At 43.7% G+C, this 20960-nt stretch overlaps 1 protein-coding gene across 1 annotated transcript in view; it reads right to left on the reverse strand.

The window, feature by feature from the left end:
- Positions 1–20960, reverse strand: part of vegfc (vascular endothelial growth factor c) — a 95320-nt gene that overhangs the window by 12604 nt on the left and 61756 nt on the right. Inside the window, exon 4 of the mRNA XM_074697530.1 lies at positions 9954–10093. Within this exon, the coding sequence (XP_074553631.1) occupies positions 9954–10093 (140 nt within the window). The remainder of the gene's footprint in view (positions 1–9953; positions 10094–20960) is intronic.

Below are 20960 nucleotides of genomic sequence, written 5' to 3' on the forward strand. Positions count from 1 at the left end.
CAGCAGTAATCAAGAAAAAGAAAAGTAAGAAAGTGTATAGAAAGTTCAAAAAGATCCATAAGAAAATAGATGCTGACAGCTTGTCCATCATTGTCCAGTTCAGCCAGTCTCCACCTCCACAGGGACTTAGCTTCTTCAGCAGTCTGTTCAGTCTCTGTCTCCTGGATCCTGTCTGCTCACAGCAGGTGAAGCTCTTCCAATGTGGTGTTGGTGTCTGGTGTTAGCTCTGTTAGCCATGTCTGTGAATAGCATGATGCTACTCTGCCTTCTGGTATTCCCTCTGTTGCTGGGTTAGCATGGCTAGCTTGTCCATCTTATTGGAGATAGATCTTAGGTTCCCAATAACGATGGATGGAATGGTCACTTCTTAGCTCTCGCCTCAGTACTAGCACCTCATCCTCACCTCCTTCTCCTCACCTTGTGGGAAAACATCAGGCCTTGCACCAGTTAGCATTGACATGCTAAAGGCTGCTAACAGCTGAATCCACATGTAAACAATGCAGCCATGGTTACATTTAGGATCTCCAGACAAACACAGGAGCAAAAACAGTTATAGTATAGTTGTAATAGTAGCTCTTTCTACTGACACTTAAGGTCTTTGAACACTGAATCCCTTTGTTATTATTTTTCAAAAATGTTTTTTGGATCCGTAATCCGAAAGAAATGTCACACGCAGACACCTTGCACACTGAAACCGATGCTATTGTTTTTGTATTAAATGCAAAATTCGCTATAAGAGAAATATGGAAACTGATCCTTAGCTGTGGCGGTCAGTATGTTTGGGGTATGTGTGTGTGGACACACACACAGGCACACAGTCATACTGTCACACATATGTTCACAAATCTTCATTCATCATCCAAACATCGCCGAAAATTGTCAGAAATATGAGAATGTGATTTTGCAAGCAGCCTGCAGCATCTCTGAAAAGCCAAACTACCCAGGAAACGAGCTGGGCGGACACAAATAAATGCAAAAACTGAACTTGTTGCGAAAAAAAAAATAATGGTGGACAAAAGTTTTGGTGTGACAGCACAAATGTGATCGAGATAACCTGAGATCAAATTTTCAAACGAAAAAAACAGACTCAGTGTGCAAGACCTTTATATTCAAACTAAATAGTTTCTTAGCAGCACTTAGACTTCGCTTCAGTCGAGTACTTCAGTGAATAAAGGTGATTCAAATTTTAGAAATCAAAACCAAAAAGAGATTCAGACTGTTTTTCTGCTCTACTCTTTATCCCCTTTCTTCAGCGTCACCTTGTGTGGACATAAAACAAGGACTTTCTGTACTTGGGAATTATTCAACACACACACTGGTCATTTTTTTGATGATAAACGTCAAATTGTTTGATCCGAACATCATGTCTGGAAAGTTTGGTGTTGGAAAAATCAGAGCAGAAAAAAGGCTGTGGTTCTACAGAGCAGATCAGCTGATGAAGAAAGTGAAAAGCGGCGGCCTGTAGAGGAATAAACATCTGCATCAAAGAGCAGCCTCTGGGGTCAACTTCAGAGAGGTGGAGGAGACTCTCTGGTATCTTTCTGAGGCTTCAGCAGCCTCTCTGTTTGCTTTGTTAAGACCACATGACCCTGTTGTTTGTTTTCTCTGCTTAAAGTCTTCCTGTTTACTTTCACTGCTCTTCTTTTATCATTTTTAACTCACGTTAACCTCAAGTCTGCTCCACTGACTGCTCTTTGCTCAGTTTCAAACCACCCAGGGTGAAAAGGAAAGTTTGCCCTGGAAAACTCTTAACGGGCTGTCCCATATTTACAACATCTATATAAAGTATTAATGCTGGATGTTCAGACTGAGTGTGTGCAAATTTTTTAACCTCTGTAAGTGGATTAAAATGCTCTGCTTTAAAAGGAGCACCAGATCTTCACCAGATCTTTATCAGACGTACTGAAATGATGAGGTCATTGCATGGATCTCCTAGCTGGCCCATGACAGGTTGGAGGAGCGGGCCTCAAACACTAAGGTCTGCCCATAACTTAAGTGTTTCAGACAGAGGCTGGAGAAAAAAAGAGATCTTTGGGGGATTCACCAGAGGGGGGAAAGAGACTAAACAAGAGGCACAAAAACCAGAGTTGTGAAAGATGAAAAACATCCTTTTGCGTGTTTTTGTCCCATGACTCACACTTCAGGAAATGATGGAGCGACAGGAATGTGTGTGTGCAGTGTTACTGTGGATGTGAGTGATGCTGCTGAATCATGATGATGATGATGGAAATATTCCTCAGAGGTTCATGGCTCCAGGAGACTGAGATAGATTGACCTTTTGTATTTCTGTATGATGGAAACATTAAACCTGCAAACATCAGGCATCAGGCCTGCATGGTGTCTGAGCTCAGAGCTGAGCTCACCTGGGAGGGCCCGCTCTGATCAAAGTCTCCTTCTCCTCCTCCAGGATTTGTGTCAAGATGAACTTCCCTGATGCTTCCAGCTACATGAGGCTAACTAGAGTCCTGTTAAATGACCTGATAGCAGAGACCTGAAGACCAGACCAGGATTTCTCAGATTTTCTGTGAGGCTGTATTAAACTTATTTTTGAGTCAGCTGTTCTCTTCAATCTAAAACAATTAATCCACAATTTACAATCCGACAATTCTAAGAAGGCAAAGTAACCAGTGCTGTGGGTATCTGTGCTACAGTCAAAGAAAAAAAAATATCAGACTGCCCTTGTTTCTTTAATTTCTTGTTCATTTTAATGCCTGTTACAACTTTAGGTACATTTGTTCGGACAAAAATTATGATAACAACAAAATAGCTCATGAGAGTTTAATTTAAGGGCTGATACCATTGTCCATGGTTTCCTTGATAATAAAAAAAATCACTGAGGATTGTACTGCCAAAAACAGAGCTTTCAGACTGTCCATGTTTTTTTTCTGTCTGTTTCAGTCACATTGAACACACAGGAGTTAGTACCTGACTGTAAAACCATTGTTTTTGAGGACTGCAGCCATGAGTCTTGACATGCTCTCCACCAGCTTCTGACACTGTTCTGCTGTCACAGCAGCCCATTACTGCAGCAAACATTCAAACAGATCTGCTTTGTTTTGGGGCTTGTGGTTCTCCATTTGGAGTTTGATGATGTTCACAGGTTTTCAGCTGGATTAAGATCTGGCGATTGAGCTGGTCAAGGCAGGGGTTGAATGTTCATCACTGCTTTAACTAACCTTACCGTGTGACAAGGGACATAGTCCTGTTAGAAAATCCAGCCACTGTTTTCAAGAATAGCCCTGAACATGGCCTGGTTCACTCCCCTAATTTTTTTCTCTCATTTACATTTGTCCTGTTCCACCCAGACTGAAACAACCCCAGACCATCACTGATCCACCTCATGTTTTACTGTAGGGGTCAGACAGTCTGGTCTGTAGGCTTCTCCAGGTCTCCTCCTAACCAAGAAGTTGGCTGGAGTGGACATCAACTCCAAACTGGATCCATCTCTGAAGAGAACCTTCACCCAATCACCAACAGTCCAATCCTTGTGATCTCTAACAAAGGGTAACCACGCCTTCCTCTGCCTCTCGTTGATGAAGGGCTTTTCCCGTGCCCTGTGTGACTTCAGACCAGCTTCAAGAAGTCAGTTTCAAACTGTCCTTGCTGAACAACTGACATTCCACCACAGTGCCCACTCATTTTTAAGGTTCCTACAGGTCTGATGATGATTCCTGACACAGGAACAGATGAGTGCTCGGTCATCTTGTGGGGTATAAAGACGTTTACTGCCTCGACCAGCTCGCAGTTTGGTGGTACCATGTTCAGCTTGTTTTTTCTTGGTGTAATGAACAGCTGTCTTGGAGATCTTTAGTTTTTTGGCTACCTGTCTCTCACTCAGGCCAAGTTCCAGCAGTGCCAAGATGGCTGCCTTTGTGGCTTCACATAAGTCTTTTGTTTTAGGCATTATGTGAAAGCTGACAGCTTCTGAGATGTGCTGCTGCTTGAATGGAAGCAGGAAACTCTTTGCATTTGCAGAGCTGCTTATCACATAAAATGTCAGCTTAAGCATGTCAAATACAACATAAAATATCAGCATTTTTTCTTGCACCTTCATTGTATTCTTCAGGTAATATACCTTTGGTGTTACTGGGCATTAAAATGAACAAGAAATTAAGCATACTGATCAAAAGCAAATTAATCTTGTTCTGAACCAAATCCTGAAGGAGCTAAAATCAAAATGTAAGGCCGAACAGTCTCAGTGAGATTATGTCAGAGCACTGATGAAGTCCTCACAAGGCCTTAAAAACAAACACAGCAGATAATTTCATCAACAAACTCCAACCTGCTGCGAAATCACTTCAGAAACCAGAAACCAGGTTTGGATAGGCTAAGATAAATATTCCACGAACTCACACACACACACACACACACACACACACACACACACACACACACGAACGAGATATTGGGGGTGGGGGGATAAGATTAAGTGAAAACAATCCTATAAGAGATTTCTGAGGAAAAATGCTTCCTCTTGGCTTACACACATCTCAGCTCTGTGCTCGTGATTCACAATGTGTGTGTGTGTGTGTGTGTGTTTGTGTGTGTGTGTGTGTGTGTGTGTGTGTGTGTGTGTGTGTGTGTGTGTGTGTGTGTGTGTGTGTATGTGTGTGTGTGTGTGTGTGTGTGTGTGTGTGTGTGTGTGTGTGTGTGTGTGTGTGTGTGTGTGTGTGTGTTGCCAAATACCAACACGTATCAACATTTCTCCTTCGTCATGCGTGCTTCTATTTCACACCCACACACTCTTCATTGGCACGTGTCACACCGGCACTCTCATACACACACACACACACACACACACACACACACACACACACACACACACACACACACACACACACACACACACACACACACACACACACAAACCCTCAACAGCACCACAGCTAACATCAGTGTGTACTGTGAGTCATTCAGAGATGAAGAAACAGGAACATGAATCAGTTTCTGAAGAAAATCAAAGTTCAGAGAGTGTCACTCTGACCGCTGAGGCCTGTTAGCGTGTTTAGCTAGCATGATCTGAAGTGATGAAACCGCCCATGTCGCCACCTTGCAGGCTGAAGATCAGAGCTAATGACTGTAGAGGTCTAAGAATTAGATGTTTCCTTTCTGTTTTTAAAATGTCAGGGATCAACTGGACTTCTTTAAGGCTGAGGGATTGATCCAAAGACTTTAGAAACAGAACATGACTTTCCTTTGTTTGTGTCCACCTCAGTCTTTCCGTTGCTAGGCGCTACCCAAGTAGCTGCCTGTTGCAGCAGCTCTCTCGTCTTTGTCCGTTTCTTGTAATTATTTCGTCTCCTTTTCGTCATCTTTGTATTTGGAGTGGATCATCACATTGTATGGTTCATTGTCGGTCACGGACACCAAACTTTTTGTGGCTTTGACGGTATTTTTTACTACTTTTCTCCTGTGTTTGTCTGGAGATCCTACATGTAACCATGGCTGCATTGTTTACATGCGAAATTAGCTGTTAGCAGCCTGTAGCATGTCAATGCTAACTAGTGTAAGGCTTGATGATTTCCCTCGAGCTGAAGAGGAGGTGAGGATGACGTGCTGGTTCTCGGATGTGAGCTGGGAGGTGACGACGTGGACCTGTCCTTCCATCCATCGTTGTCGGGAACGTGGGTTCTAGCCCCGAGGGATGGACGAGCTAGCTGTGCTAACCCAGTGGCATCGTGCTGTTCACAGACGTGGCTGACGGAGCTGACATCGGACGCTGGCCCCACATTGGAGGAGCTTCGCCTGCTGTGAGCAGACAGGATCCAGGAGACAGAGACTGAACAGACTGCAGGGGAGGCTCAGTCCTGGACCCTGTGGAGGTGGAGACTGGCTGGGCTGGAGAGTGGTGGACGAGTGGTGGACAGGATGTCGTCATCTAACTTCTTATGGATCTTTTTGCACTTTCTATACTCTTTCTTACTTTTGTTTTCTTAAATGCTGCGGTGACTCCTGAATTTCCCCTCGGGGATAAATAAAGTAAAGTATTTTTTTCTATTCTACAGACATGCAGCTGAAACACTGGAGGTCTGGAATGAAGACCAGCTTTTAATCCCACATCCACACCACTCTTTCTCTGAAGCGTCTTCTGTGGAGAACGGCAGCTTGCTTTAACGGTAGTGAAACTCCTCTCTTCTCTGTCAGTGTGTGAGTCACAGGATCCCAAATTGTTTGGTCTGTTGATGTGTGTGTCAAGTTCTCGTTTCCATCAACTGTATTCCCTCCAAAATACTGATCCCTTGGCTGGCTTTTGCAGAAGAACATTGGCCAACATGAGCATTCAGTCTTCGATAGGCCCTCTTTCTGCTGCCTCTTGTATCCCCTTTACATGTGGGATTACTCCAAAAGTACCATGTCCACGTTGTGTATTTGAAAATTTTATTTTCTTTTGTTTTGATTTGTTTATAAGAGTGTTGGATATCTCTGACTCCAACCAGCAGAAAGTCAGTCAGTGGTGAGTCAGTGACCTTTTTTCTGTAAACATTGGGCTCAAGGGAAATGGATTCTGTTGAACTCTGAATACAGAATTTAATATCCCAATCTTTAAAGGTTTAGATAGATAGATAGATAGATAGATAGATAGATAGATAGATAGATAGATAGATAGATAGATAGATAGATAGATAGATAGATAGATAGATAGATAGATAGATAGATAGATACGTTATTGATCCCCAAAGGGAAATTCAAGATATCCCATTATTGCTCGTACAAACAATCAAGGTAAAAACACAAAAAGGTGGGATACACAGGTTAAAAAGGTGGGATACACATGTTAAAAGCAATTAAGACCAATATATTAAGAAATAAATTATGAAAGACTAAACACATGAGAAAACTTTAAAAGGTGTCACCAGTGTCCGGTCACTGAGTTGTAGAGCCTAATTGCAGTAGGGACAAAAGTGCTCCTAAACCGGTCATTCCTGCATGTCCATGAGCGGAACAGATCCTTGCGGCTGCTTTTTTGGCCTGCCAGGGTGTTGTGAAGAGGGTGGCACACATTGTCCATTATGGCCTGTAAATTGCTAAGTGTGCGTCCCTCCACTACAGTCTCCAGTGAGTCTGGTGTCCTGCCCAGTACTGAGCCAGCCTTCTTCACAAGCTTGTTCAGCCGCTTGGCATCCCTGTCCATCACGCTGCTTCCCCAGCAGACTGCTGCATAGAACAGGACACTTGCCACTACTGACTGGTAAAACGTGCTGCATTCTGCTGCAAACATCGAATGACCTGAGTCTCCTCAAGAAAAAGAGCCTGCTCTGAGTCTTTTTGTAGACCGCGTCAGTGTTCAGGGCCCAGTCCAGCTTCTCGATGTCTAGATGGACTCCCAGGTACTTATAGGACTGCACCTGCTCAATGGCAATCCCCATGATGATGACAGGCTGGAGAGGAGCCGTTTTCTTCCTCTGGAAGTTAATCACCATCTCCCTGGTCTTGGAGGGGTTCAGGAGGAGACAGTTCCTATCACTGTAGTCCACAAAGACCTCCGTCAGGTCTCTATATCCCCCCTCCTGCCCACCCTTTACACACGCCACAATGGCTGTATCATCAGAATATTTCTGAATGAAACAGGACTCCGTGTTGTACTTAAAGTCTGATGTGTACAATGTGAACAGGAAGGGGGCCAGGACAGTCCCCTGTGGAGCTCCCATGCTGCTCAACAGTGTCCCCGAGACACAGTTCCCTAGTCTGACATACTGAGGACGTCCTGTCAGGTACTCTGTAGCCCAGGACACAAAGGAGGGTAAGCTTGTCTCTGGGTATGTAGGGCTGGATAGTGTTGAATGCACTCAAAAAGTCGAAGAACATTACCCTCACATATCCGTTTGGCTTGTCCAGGTGGGAGTGTATTTGATGTAGCGTATGGAGGACATATCCTCCACACCAATGTGTTCCTGATATGCAAACAGCAAGGGGTCAAGCACGTCATTAACCTGTAATCTCAGCTTGCAGAGAACCAGCCTCTCCAGTGTCTTCATGATGTGTGACGTGAGAGCCAGCGGTCTGTAGTCTTTTGGCTCACCTGGCTGCCCTACCTTGGGCACCGGCACAAGACATGATGTTTTCCACAGTACCGGGTTTGAACCCTCTTTATAAAGAAAGACATTTTTTCCTTTGATTCTATCTTTAAAAATGTCCAAAGATTGAAACACAGGTGGCCTGGTGGTCAAGTTCAGGCTCCATGAGGTTAATTCTCACACAGGTGGCCCAGGTTAAAATCCAGCCTGTGGCTCCTTCCCACATGTCACTCCCCACTTTCAGCTGGTTTCCCACTCTATTCATTGTCTTCCTTTATCCAATTAAAGGCCTAAAAGCCCAAAAAATAACTTAAAAAAAAGAAAAAGAATGTCTTATAATTATGGCTTTAGTAGTCTCCTGTGTCTGGGATCAGTTTTCAAAAATGTTCCTGCAAAAGTCCTTTTCTAAACCTCCAGAACCTGGGTATCCTTTGATATTACTCTAACTCTTGTACACTGAGACACATACTTCTTGGAATTTGGTGCAGTGTCAGGGTGGTTTTTGCATCTTTAAAGGTATGGTCTGCAGGACTTATTGCTACTTGTTCGTAAACACACCATTCAAACTGGGCTCCTCCTCCTTGGCTCAGTGCCAGCAGCAGCGCACACCCACAGCCTCCAACCGTGACTACTTGAACACACTCACCTGCCTAGCAACCACCTGTGGTATCACGTTTCTACGTGGGAGAGACTCTAGGGTCACGCACCTGACTTGGCATGTTAGCACAAGTTAATCATGGGTTGTTGACACATACCTGGCTAGCTGAAAGCTAACGTGCAAGTGAGTGAGTGAAATTCTAGCCAAGCTTCAGCATCGTTTAGAAAAAAGCTTTATCTGTTTGGAGTTTAGTTTCAATTTGGTTCTGTTTTTCTTCCTCCGTGCTACATACACTGTTGTAACAGCCCAGGATAGCTTCTTCCACTCCCTAATTAACACACAAAGCCACTTGCACACTGGGGGTGTTCTGATTGGCTGATATAACCACAATAAGTCTCTGCCCAGAAACAGCCATATGCAACCAAAACATCAACATCAAGGCAGAGGAGGGGGTTGAGGCAGACACAGACACTGACAGACATGCATAAAGGCCTGGAGGAGACAATTGAGCAGGATTCTTCCTGTAAATGTTGACATTTTATCTATCTATAAGAAAATCCTGCAGGCCCTACCTTTAAAGCGAGGAAAAAGAATGAGATGCAGAATTGTCTGACTTTGGGAACCATAGAATGTAAAAAAAAATTGGATGTCAGTTTTTCAGCTCAAAGTGAGGTCGCTACAAAAACTGCTCCCCCTGGTGGCTGGCTGCAGTATAGGTTAAAATATGTCTCTCCAGTCTCCAATCATTCCAGATGAGCTGTAGTCAAACTTACAATGGTAAATGGTGGAGCCACGCTGTCCACTCTGTATACAGTCTATGATGGGAACGACTCGACTGAAAGCAGCACGATTTGACAGATCTCCCTCAGAGACAGCATGAATGAGTTTTTTAAGAGAATCCCACACAAAATATTTCATAAATCTTCCAAAATATGCAAAAATGATACGTATGAGAGAGATGAGGTCTTTTTTATGCATATCTTTCACCTGAGCTCTGAGCAGCGATCAGTTCTTCACTAAATGATGAAGCACATGTTGCTGTGCTTCCAAAGACTGAAGCCAAAAGTCACGCCATAAAGCATTTCCTCACGCAGCTCTGACTCTGGAGCGTAGTGGGGAGTTCATAAATCACAGGATACTCCATGTTCATTCACACTGAGGAACACACACTCACCGTCTGTGACGGTCATTAAAGAAACCACCTGAGAGGGTCTTTCCTGAAGCAAGGGCCCCGAACACATCCAGCACAGGAAGGAACCACTGCAACAAGGCAGCCAAACACCCTGCATGTGTGTGTGAGTGTGTGAGTGTGTGAGTGTGTGTGTGGTCAGTGCTCTTACTCAGGCAGGGCTCTCCTGATGATGCTGTGGACCTGTTTGTAGACGTCCAGTTTGGACAGGCAGCTGCACTGGGTGTGGTTGGCCACGCTGATAGTCACTGGTTTGGTGCCCTGTGTGATGGGCACCGTGATCTCAAAGAGCTGCAGAGAAGCACAAAGAGAAGAGGTTGGTCAGAAGAAGCGACGGTGAGGTGAAGGATGTAAAGCTACGTTTCCACCGAGCAGACCAGTTACACATTGTAAGGCGCACTTTTTGCGGCGTTTCCACTGACTTATCCCGGGACAGATCCCTGAAAACCGAGACGAGCCGGCCTACTTTTTTGGGACCCTTTCATATGGGTGCCAGACTGAACCGATCCGCTCTCAGAAGGTGGAGCAACACACTGCAGACTGTTGATTGGTCAAAAGAATCATCACTCACCCCGACAGCGGCTGCATTTCTCCTGGTGGCACACAGACCTCTCTGAAACAAAGCTTGATTGCACTTTGTAACAGAGAGCTACAGGACAGTCACAGAGAGGTCGAAATGCGGCATGTCTTCCATCTGTGCTCTTTGTTTACTGTGTTGCGTTTTTCTTCTTTGTTGGATTTAATAGCGGGGTACACTGCTACGGCGTCATTCTATTGTTCAACAGCCGCGGCTTCCGGCATCCGGCTTACACACCGCCCACCACAAGAGGGCACAGTTTGCTGCGGAAACGCAAACGGGATCAGGCTTAACTGTACTAAACCATCCCGAACCGTACTGAACCGACCCGGACTGCTTGGTGGAAATACGGCTTAAGAAACTGATGTGAAGGTAAAAACAACCGCAGTTCCTACCTCACAGGATATTTATGATGTGACTTGCATCATTGTAGCCTATAAAGCTGGATGATAACATGTATCTGTTAACACTGATTAATGAGCAAAGTATGTGAAAAATAGATTTTCTCCAGTGACTGCTTGTCTTACATGCACATCAGGGTGGAATTCTGGGGTCGGCGATAAAGAAAGCTGAGAACTTTAAACTGTAAAGACCCCCCTCGAGTTCCGTCTCTTATTGGTTCTGACCACGATATGATTTTTCCCCAAGTGTGAGTTTTAGTCAAGGCTATTTTGGTCGCATGTTCAAGAGCCCTGTACAGTTTAATTCACATTTGAAACATTTGAAGGCATTGTAGCTTTTACTGAGGCGTGGCAGTGCGCTAACCTGACACGCCAGACGAACAGTTTAATTTATCCACCACAGAATTAAATCTGGGTAGCAGCTGTTTTTTTTTTTTTTTCAGAGGTGGGACTTTAAAAAAAATCTGCAGCTGGTGATTGGATGACCGTTCTGATTAACACACTCATCACGGACCAATCCACATCAAGCCACGGTATGACGTAGCTTATGTGAGCCGATGCTTCTAAGAAACAACAGATGAAAAACTACTGAATCACGAGAAACAGCTGTGAAAAAGGCGTTTATAAATTTAACTTAAGAATCAAAGGAACGCTGACAAGTACGAAAGTCTGCTGACGTCACGTCTGCTCCCACAGCTCCCGCCTCTCTTCCCTGATTGGGCCGGTCAGAATTTAGTCGAGTGAAACCGTTGGTCATTGGAGCCTGACAAGATGGACCTGCAGGAGTTCAGAAACTGAATCAGGCAGGTCTGTCTGCTCTGCAAGGTTAGCAGTGCGCCACAGTCATTTACATGTAGTGGAAACCCTGAATCAGGTAAGATCTGTTCATTTTAGTCAGATAAGACAGACAAATGATCAATGCAGGATAAAATCAGGAGAACTTGGAAAAATTAATCATGTTATACGATTGGCTGCCGGTCTTCACAGTTCAATGAAAAGAATCTAGAAAAGTGCCAAAAAAAAGAAAAAGAATCTTTAACAGCGAAATGTCAGTGTGGTCAGAGTTCAGCATTAACTCACTAATCCTAAAAAACAAAGTTCAATCATCGAAAACAGAGAAAGAGATGTTGCCTGCTGGGTAACCTGGATCAACTGCCAAAAGAACTTAGCATTTCTGCATTTCAGCAGCCATAAAGCAATTACTGCTGCTGCCTTTAAATGAATTTGAGAGCTCACTTTAACTGAGCCACACTTTAAACTACATCAACAAACGTGAAGTCCATCACACAAACCCACTTTTCACACTCTGTGATTAAGGACCCTCAGTTGGGACTTGAACCTGCAGCTCAGATCACTGGGAACCTGGCACATTTTACACTGAGCACTGAGAATGTGAAGGGGGGAACAAAGGTGGGAACCAGGAGTAGGACTTGAAGCCTCACATGATGCTGATGGAGAGTCTCATGTGGAGAAAAGAGGAGAAACGCTGAAAAACACTTGATTCAGTCTGAGCTCAACAACATGAAGAGGAACTAATGAGTCTCACACAGCTCCATCTGTGTGTGTCCTCCTCTGGTCCTAATGAGGACATCATCAAGGCTGACCTCAGTCTGTTTGACCTGCTACACACACACACACACACACACACACACACACACACACACACACACAAACACACACACACACACACACACACACACACACACACACACACACACACACACACACACACACACACACACACACACATACTTTGTAAAGTTGATCTCATCACTTTGATCCTCAGTCACACACCTCCCACACCTCCAGTCATGAACAGTATCTTTGGCTGAATCTGTAAATACACAAGGACAGGACCCGTCACACCCAGGTTTGCTTTTCAAAGTAAAAGCCCAGTCCCATTTTCTTGTAGAGAGCAGCTCTGTTTTCATAAAAGGAATTTACTCCTGATTTTTCTCTGGGGCAGTTTTTGGATGAAAGAAAGAAATCACTTTTTAAAGGTGCAGTGTGCAGAAGTTGTCAGCATTTGGCCAAACAGAAATGGTGGAAATGAGTTACAGGGTCAATCCCAATTCTAGCCCTGGGATTTGCACATTTAGTGAAAGGATGTCCCAAATCTCTGTTAGATCAAGAGAAAGAGCTAAACAGACCTTGAAACTAAGACAAACCAAGGCTTAACTTGAAACCAAGGGGTATGACAAATTTTCCATGATCCGAACAATTTTATCGGATCTCCAATCCTTAGTTGGTTGTATTTTGAATTTGGCTCATAATGATCTAGCTAACACTGCTATGGCCACAGCTATAGACTTCACTTCAATGAACTACATTACATGAATGATTAGAGAGCTAAGCTGCATTCAGGAGCTGCGTTAGCTACATATGCTATGATAAGCTAAAATCACAGTATTAAGAAGCTACATAATATAGCTTCTGCCAAGGGTTGCCAAATTTCTCTCAACTAAATACAGATAGGTGCACGATGTCATAATGGTGTGAGCTTGATGTGTGATTTCAGTGTATTTTTGTATTCTGGTTCAACTGGAAATGCAGGAAGTGTGAATGCTGCTCAGTCTTTTCTTTTTTGCAGCTTATCCACATTTCTATTGCCAAATCAACGGACAACACAACACATGACCTTATCTTTGTTTGGCCTTTTTTTTTCTTTTTTTTGATGACTTGACACATTTATACAGTATATACAATACAGCAGCTTTCACATTATATGACTCCAATCTATTTCAAATCAGACAACTCAAAACCTAGAACTAATTTACTCATTAAGCTTAATGGGAAGCGATGAAGTGTGAACTGAAAGTGAAAGAGATGGGATGAAGATCTTTGACATTTATCATGGATATGTTCCACCAGCTTGCATGGAATAATCCTACCACCATGACAGTGCTTGGAAGAGTAGGGCAGTTTTTCATTAAATGTTACATTTAAAATGTGAGCTGACACATAAAACAACAGGTTACAAAGTTACAAAACATAACTCATCATCACTCGTTAGATTAAAATCCATGTCTTACATTTCAGCTCATCTTCTTTTAACTGCCGGCTCAGGCGTCACTTTACAGTGCTCTGCTGTCAACTCTCTGTCTGCCTCCTCTGAGGTTCATCAAACGGCTGACTGTGATTGGCTGGATGGCCATTCAGTCAGTATAACTTGACCAACACGTTTTCAACAATGAATCCCTCTGTAAAAATGAGGGGTAGGATTTTCTGTTTCTGTGACTGTGACATTCCCCACAGTGAGACGCAGTCTGCCACTGCCGTTTATCTGATCTGGGATCTGTTGAGTGCAGTCTGCTGAATTTACAAGCATCAATGAGTCAATATACAGGACAAACTAATTTAGCCCAAAACACAAGACGTCCCGGCTAATACGGGACAGTTGGCAACCCTACTTTATCAAAATGTGTGCGCTTTGGCAGAGAAGAAACGGTCGCTCTGCCTATGACAGCCTGAGAGAGACTGGGGTGATGATGTAGCTGAGTGGCAACTTGTATCAAAGAGATGTTTTTTTTCCCTTTCCCCTTGGCCTACAAAACAAAGGCAAAGGAGAAGGGGGTAAGAATAACAATTGGGCTTGGCCTTTAATGTTTATGTTTGTGAAGTATGTTACAATAAGTGAACAATAATCCCCATATTTTTTTTTCTTTTTAATACATCAGAAAAAATCTATGTATATTTACATTACTTGTAGGTCCTGTTCCTGCAGGCAGACCAAGCAGCAACCTCCGGTCTAAGAATATGAGACAATGCGGAAGTGCTAAAATCTGCTGTTTCTGGAGAGTTTGCTTGAGGCTGGCTCCGGAAGCAACGGAAGTCAAAAACACACCAAGTCAAAAAAAAAAAACATTTTCAAAGCAGAAATTAACCTATTAACAGCCTGGTTCAAAAAACATCTCCTGTCTGAGTCGCTAATTTCACTACCAGCACCCACTGTACGGGGGGTGAATTTTTTTTCTATCGCAGCCGTTAAGAGGATATTAATGTTAGATTTTGAGGTTTTTTGGTATATTGCATTATATATTGAATGTTTTTGTGTAACTATGATGAATTTAAAGTTTGCATAATGTTTCTTATACTTTATTAGCCTCACAAGAGTTTAACAGTAGTTTCTTATAAAGCCATGTGTGTAAGCCTTTCTCTGGGTCGCCAAGGCCAGCATACTGATTAGAGGTGCAGCACTCCTCACAGCTGCAGTGACCTTATCACCCATGAGCTCAGGCCCACTCTTCTCCCCTCCTTCCTCCTATCCTCCTTTCCTTTCTCATCCGATAATTTTGGTACACACATTTAGGTGACACACATACACGAACAGACACCTATATTACCACACACCTGGGAGGGAACATGTGAGAAGGTTGGCACTCACATGTTCATTACCTTGGCCAATAGTAGACGGTTGTGTAAAAGACCAATACTGTGTGTATTAGATATTGAGTGTGTATTCCAGAAGTACAAGTGTGAAACCTAATCTTTGTTGACTGCTCTTTCTGTCCAGGGACTCCAGAGTGAGCTTCTGCCAGAGAGCATCCTGCGCTGATCTTTTACATGTAATGATCAATAAATGGTTAAGCTGAGACCTAAAGATTCTCCAGTTTTCTTTTAAGGGGTACCAATATCAAAGAACCAGGTCTAACATAAAGATCACGAGCTCCCCCAATAAGAGGCACAGCTGAGGGTCACGTGATGGCCGGGGTCCTATGGCTGTAGGCGAAGCCCTTGCCACTACCAATATGGCCGCATCCATATCCATATGACTACATCCATGTTTTATGCAGTCTATGAGGCAGACGTAATGAATGGCCATTTTTGTCTTTTGGAGGACAGAGAGAGCGAGCCTGGTCGCCTGTCCTGAAATCTACCTGGAGGGCAAGTTGGAGCAGAAGAGAGGGGGAAGTTGTTGTTTTTACAGTTGAAGAAGAAGACAGCATTTGTTGTTGTTGTTGGCTCTGTCATTGTCTCATTCACTCTTTTAAAAATAAACAGAACAAAAAGTATTCTTAGACTTATGAGTCACATTTACCTGACCAGAAAAATGTCTTATTTCAAGTTATTTAAAACCTAAAATGAGGTCTGAATCACATGAAACCAGTAAATAATAAAAATGCCAGTGGGTGATGAGAATAATGTCATAGTACAAGCACATTTCTCTTAGATTTCAGTTTTTGCTGTGCATTAGACATGAGATGCTGGAGGGACAAACTAGAGAACTTCCCCATCACTGAGCCTTAAAGGGGGAAAAATACTATATTTAGTACAGCATATGTGAGGTGTGGAAGGAAACGCAGCTAACAATGACCAAATCAAAACACATCAGGCCAGAGAGTAAAAGAGGGAAAGGGAATAAGTGTTGGTGTCAAAGAGAGGTATGCTAACATCTGCAGACACAGGCGTTAGCGTTAGCAGAGCCTCAGCAGACAGACAGAAACTCTTTAAGATACTTACAGTCAGTCAAACAGTAAATTATTGCTGTTTCACACTACCTCTATTACCTGCTAAGTGTCCAAACGTCTCAACGCCTGCCAGCTGCTTGGAGGCTTTGCCAAAATAAATCCACAGAATGAGACGCTGAGGATGACGAAACGAACCACAGAGCGCTCTTAAAGCAGAGAGCCGCGCTGACTTCTCACCTTTCCACACACACATTCAGAGTCAAGTTGTTTCCAGTCACCTTTTGAAGGTCATTAAAATTCATTTGGGCTGTAAATTGTCTTTCTGCTCGGCCATAATTTGGGTGATTTACTCCATAGTGTACGTAAATCTCCAAACACTGGCTGGCGGTCAGAGATCGCAGCCAAAATCAGCAGTTAGGAAAAACTATCAGAGGGAGAGAACGTCTTGTGAAACCTCAAACAGGCCGCGGCTGTTTCCAGACTCAAGCCGCTCGCTCAGCTTCAACCTTGGCCTCATTTCTCCTGACCTCAGCTGCAGGAGGACGGGCTGCAAGTTCCAGAGTCTGTGGTCAAAAAGCTCCTCACACAACCGGCCCAGCTTCAAAATACACAGCGGGGCTGCCTGTTTAGTCTGTTTTTAACAGAGTCTGAAGATGTTTGCTTTTTCATGCACTGTGTTATGTCCTCTTTGGGGAGGACAAAACAGAAATACAATCGCAGGTTCAAAGAGAAATGAATCAGCCTCCAAACAAATGGAGAGTTTGAAGGTGATGGAGGAGGAGGATCAGCAAACATCTGAAGAAAGAGACTTTGGTTTGCCTTACAGGAATGCACTTTTGGTGCATCACAAGATAGGGCTGGATATTGTTAAAAAATTTCAATTTTGGTTATTTCTTGCAGAGATCTTCTCAGGCTGCAGCACACGCCATGGACCATACTGGCTGTCCACGTATTTGTGCTTATGAACGAAGTGTACTGTGCTAAAAGTCTCACCTCTCCGAAGCGTGCCAAAGCAGAGAAGTAAATTGTGCCTGGGCACAGCAAACTTGCAGTCACACTGATGAAACAAACTAAACTTTAGGGTTGAAATGTGCTTGGGTATGGTATGGATGGCCAATGTGACCACGCTCTGAGAGGAGCTGCTGCATCAGTCAGTCACTGTGGCACTAGGGGGCAGTATTGAGCCCGGTTTCCAGCTGTTTAGTCAAACAAATAGAAGAAGAAGATGAGCCATCTTAGGCTCAATCCCAAACCACCCCTACACACTACCCCTTCGCTACCGAGTGTCACTTCAAATGAAGTCACACTCCCGGCTGTGGAGGGCACTTTAATTGAAGGGGGGGGGGTATACATATTACCAGCAGGAATGGGAGGCCCTCTTCACTTCACCGGAACACAGAAAACCTCGTCGCCATGGAAACAGAAAGACGCTCCCCGTGTATGGATGTTGAGGCACAGATTGCAAGTCGTTATATCGCTGTGCAGGGTTGATAAGAGCTGTATGTTTCCAAAATACGCTTAGATTAACACAGAGAAAACAGTTAAACACGTGGATTTCATTGGGATAGGGCAGATACCTCCTCCCATGCTTCTTGTGTGTGTGAAATGAGAATCATTCCCTGTTTGGAGCTGCACTGTCTGTCTCGTTTTTTTCTTCTTCTTAACAATCATAAAATCAGACGCTGTTACAATGACAGGAGATATATTATACTTTTACTAATTTGAAGTGATCCCACATGTCTTTCAATGCTATCACCATCTGTCATTTCCAATTAAACAAATAAATTAATACTGCAAACTGCTCACATTTTAGGTGCCAGGGCTTCATGATCAAATCAAACGTCAGCATAGAGTAAGATTTGCTTGTTTCGTTTAATCTTTCTAAACCACGCCTGTTGTGAGTTTCTTTTAGTGTGATAGAGGTGTAGGGAACATATTTTACACATGTGGCACTTGTTGTTTCCTCCTCCATTTCGCTGTTGCACTTCCTGTCAAAGTGAGCATCGATGCAGGCTCGCTGTTGAAGGGCTGAACAGTACACTCCCCCTCCGCACTACGTGGTTTGGGACGGCCCTTAATGTGGCGGACCCTCCGCGAGAACGCGCAAACGGAAGGTTGTAGGGGGCGGTTTGGGATTGGGCCTTGGTCTTCCGCTCCGTCACAGGGCACTTCATCTCAACTTGCATCAGCACAGTATTTTATGGACTCCTGAAAAACAGCATGTTTTGATGACAGAGGAAAAAATGGTACATGAAGCAAACGAACGCTAAAGCACAAACTAGCCAGACACACTGCTTATGCTCCATGGCTCTTCCTACCTGTGGAAAGCAGTTAAGAACCTAAATGAATGAATGTATGAATGAATGAATGAATGAATGAATGAATGAATGAATGAATGAATGAATGAATGAAGATGAGGAAACAACCCTAACTCCTGAGTGAAGTGAATACCTTTCACATTGTAAACGCTGCAGTGCCTATTGGTATCAGTACTCAATGGTACCAACTAGGGTTGGGCGATATGGCTTCAAATTATATCACAATATTTTCAGGAAATTATCAATAATGATATTTATGATGATATGGGGAAAAAAAACAAAAACTTGTCATTTGTGGTTGCTGCTTCTGAACAACAGCATTTTTATTGCACACACAGTACAGAAGCCATTTTTCCAATCATTTACTACTACTACACAAGCTTGAAATGTAAACATAGTAAGTAAGTCAGATCTAGAGGAAATCTGAGGTTTTGGAAGGGGAAAAGTTAATCCTGCAGATAAAAATATTCATAATTCAATAGAAAACAACACATTCTTTCTTTAAAGTGATCCTCCGGGATGGAACAAGTTGGGTCCTATCACAAGGTTTAGGGCAGAAATTACCCCTACAGCAGTGATTTTGTGTAGCAGAAGCCCAAAGCTCCCACTGAAAAAATCTGATATCGGTCTGCATTCACGCTTTATTTAGAGAATTTTCAGCGTGTTACTTTTACACAAAACACCGCTAAATAAGGCTCTAGTTCCCATCATGTCTCTTCATCCTGGTAGACTACCTGCGTTTGTTTATATCTGGCAAGCCGCGCACGCGGACTGATACACTAAGCGGCGAGAGCCTCGTAGCCAGCTGTGGCTCTGCAGTGGAGGTAGCACCGTTTCACGACACGATGAGAACTAGAGCCTTATTTAGCGGTGTTTTTGTGTGAAAGTAATGCACTGAAAATTCTCTGAATAAAGTGTGAATGCAGACCGATATCAGATTTTTTTCGATGGAAGTCCGTTTATTTCTGTTTTTGGTCAAGTAAAATATGGCCGCGTCTGAGTGCAGAGGAAACCGGCACATGAGCAGGGGGGGTGTTTGGTGCGTACGCCCTGGGCTTCTGCTGCACAAAAACACTGCTGTAGGGGTCATTTCTGCCCTAAACCTTGTGATAGGACCCAACTTGTTCCATCCCAGAGTATCACTTTAAGGACACCAAGAGAAAGGGGAAGGCATAGGATTAGAAGAACTTCACCGGCTAGTTAATTACCATGAAAGTATGTTGTCATGGTGTGATTCCTGCAGGAACATGTGGTTCTCCTGGGATCTTGTGATCTTGGGTTTTCCAGCTGCTATGGGCGCTGTTCTGTGCTGTGCCGTGCAGAGCTCCAGAGATGCATCCAGTATTAATTGGCACACAGCCAAAATCCACGGAGCTGCGCTGCGCAGCGCTTACGCTTTATGTGTGAATTAGGGGTAATGCTGATTTAGGGTTCGCACATTCAGCTCGACCACACGTCCGTCGTAGAGGCAAATAATCCACGGATAGTAATGCTTTCACGTCCTCCTCATGTGTCTTCATAGCCTGGTTGTGTTTGGCTCTGTGTTTCAGCTTGTGGTGTTTCCACCCTTCGCAGTAATAGTTCTCCTGCACATTTTGCAATTAATGTATTTTGCTGCGTGTCTGATCTTTGTTCAGCCAAACCACCTCCACATCACTGAGGTAGCTCCTCTTTTAGGCCTTAAATCCTCATGTGAGGACAAATTTAATGCTGCCTTGCTACTTTCGCTCTCGGCTATTGTTGTTTTTTGCACAGCAGGGCGCATCATACATCATTGGGTCTCTGCACTGTGAATGACAAATCTATATTGTCAAGAAAATTATACCAGTATCATCGTAGACGGTATGATATGGCACACCCCTAGTACCAACTTTCTGTACTTTTGTTTATGTGGCAATAAATATTATTCAGTCAGGAACACTCTCGTCATAGATTAACCATTTATTGCCAAAAGGATACAGTTAGAATTGGCGTTAAAGCTCTGCTTTTCAGAGTACTCCCTGGGTTAGCCGAGCAGCTTGCTCGAGCTTTCCAGGGAGTGCATAGCAAACCCCCCGTATACATACAGAACAAATGAATGCATACAGATCAATAAGATACATACATGAGGCTAAATAGGAGGAGGCTGGGGTGGAGGTGGGATGATTGTGACAGCAGCAGCTGAGCAACAATGAGGTAGCAGGAATAACTGAGAATGAAGACGTGATTTAAATACACCGCCTTGTTGTTAGACGCACGCTGTGATTGGTTGAGAGGGGTAGGTTAGAACATCAGTCTGTCAGCTGATCACAGCTGGGCGTATGACTTCCGTGTCCTTCATGAACTTACGTTAACTCCATTTCAGTCAGGAACACTCTCGTCATAGATTAACCATTTATTGCCAAAAGGATACAGTTAGAATTGGCGTTAAAGCTCTGCTTTTCAGAGTACTCCCTGGGTTAGCCGAGCAGCTTG

This window comes from Halichoeres trimaculatus, unplaced genomic scaffold (assembly GCF_033239565.1).
Source record: "Halichoeres trimaculatus isolate MK-OKI-2021-1 unplaced genomic scaffold, fHalTri1.1 fHalTri1_scaffold_2, whole genome shotgun sequence".
Taxonomy (NCBI): domain Eukaryota; kingdom Metazoa; phylum Chordata; class Actinopteri; order Labriformes; family Labridae; genus Halichoeres; species Halichoeres trimaculatus.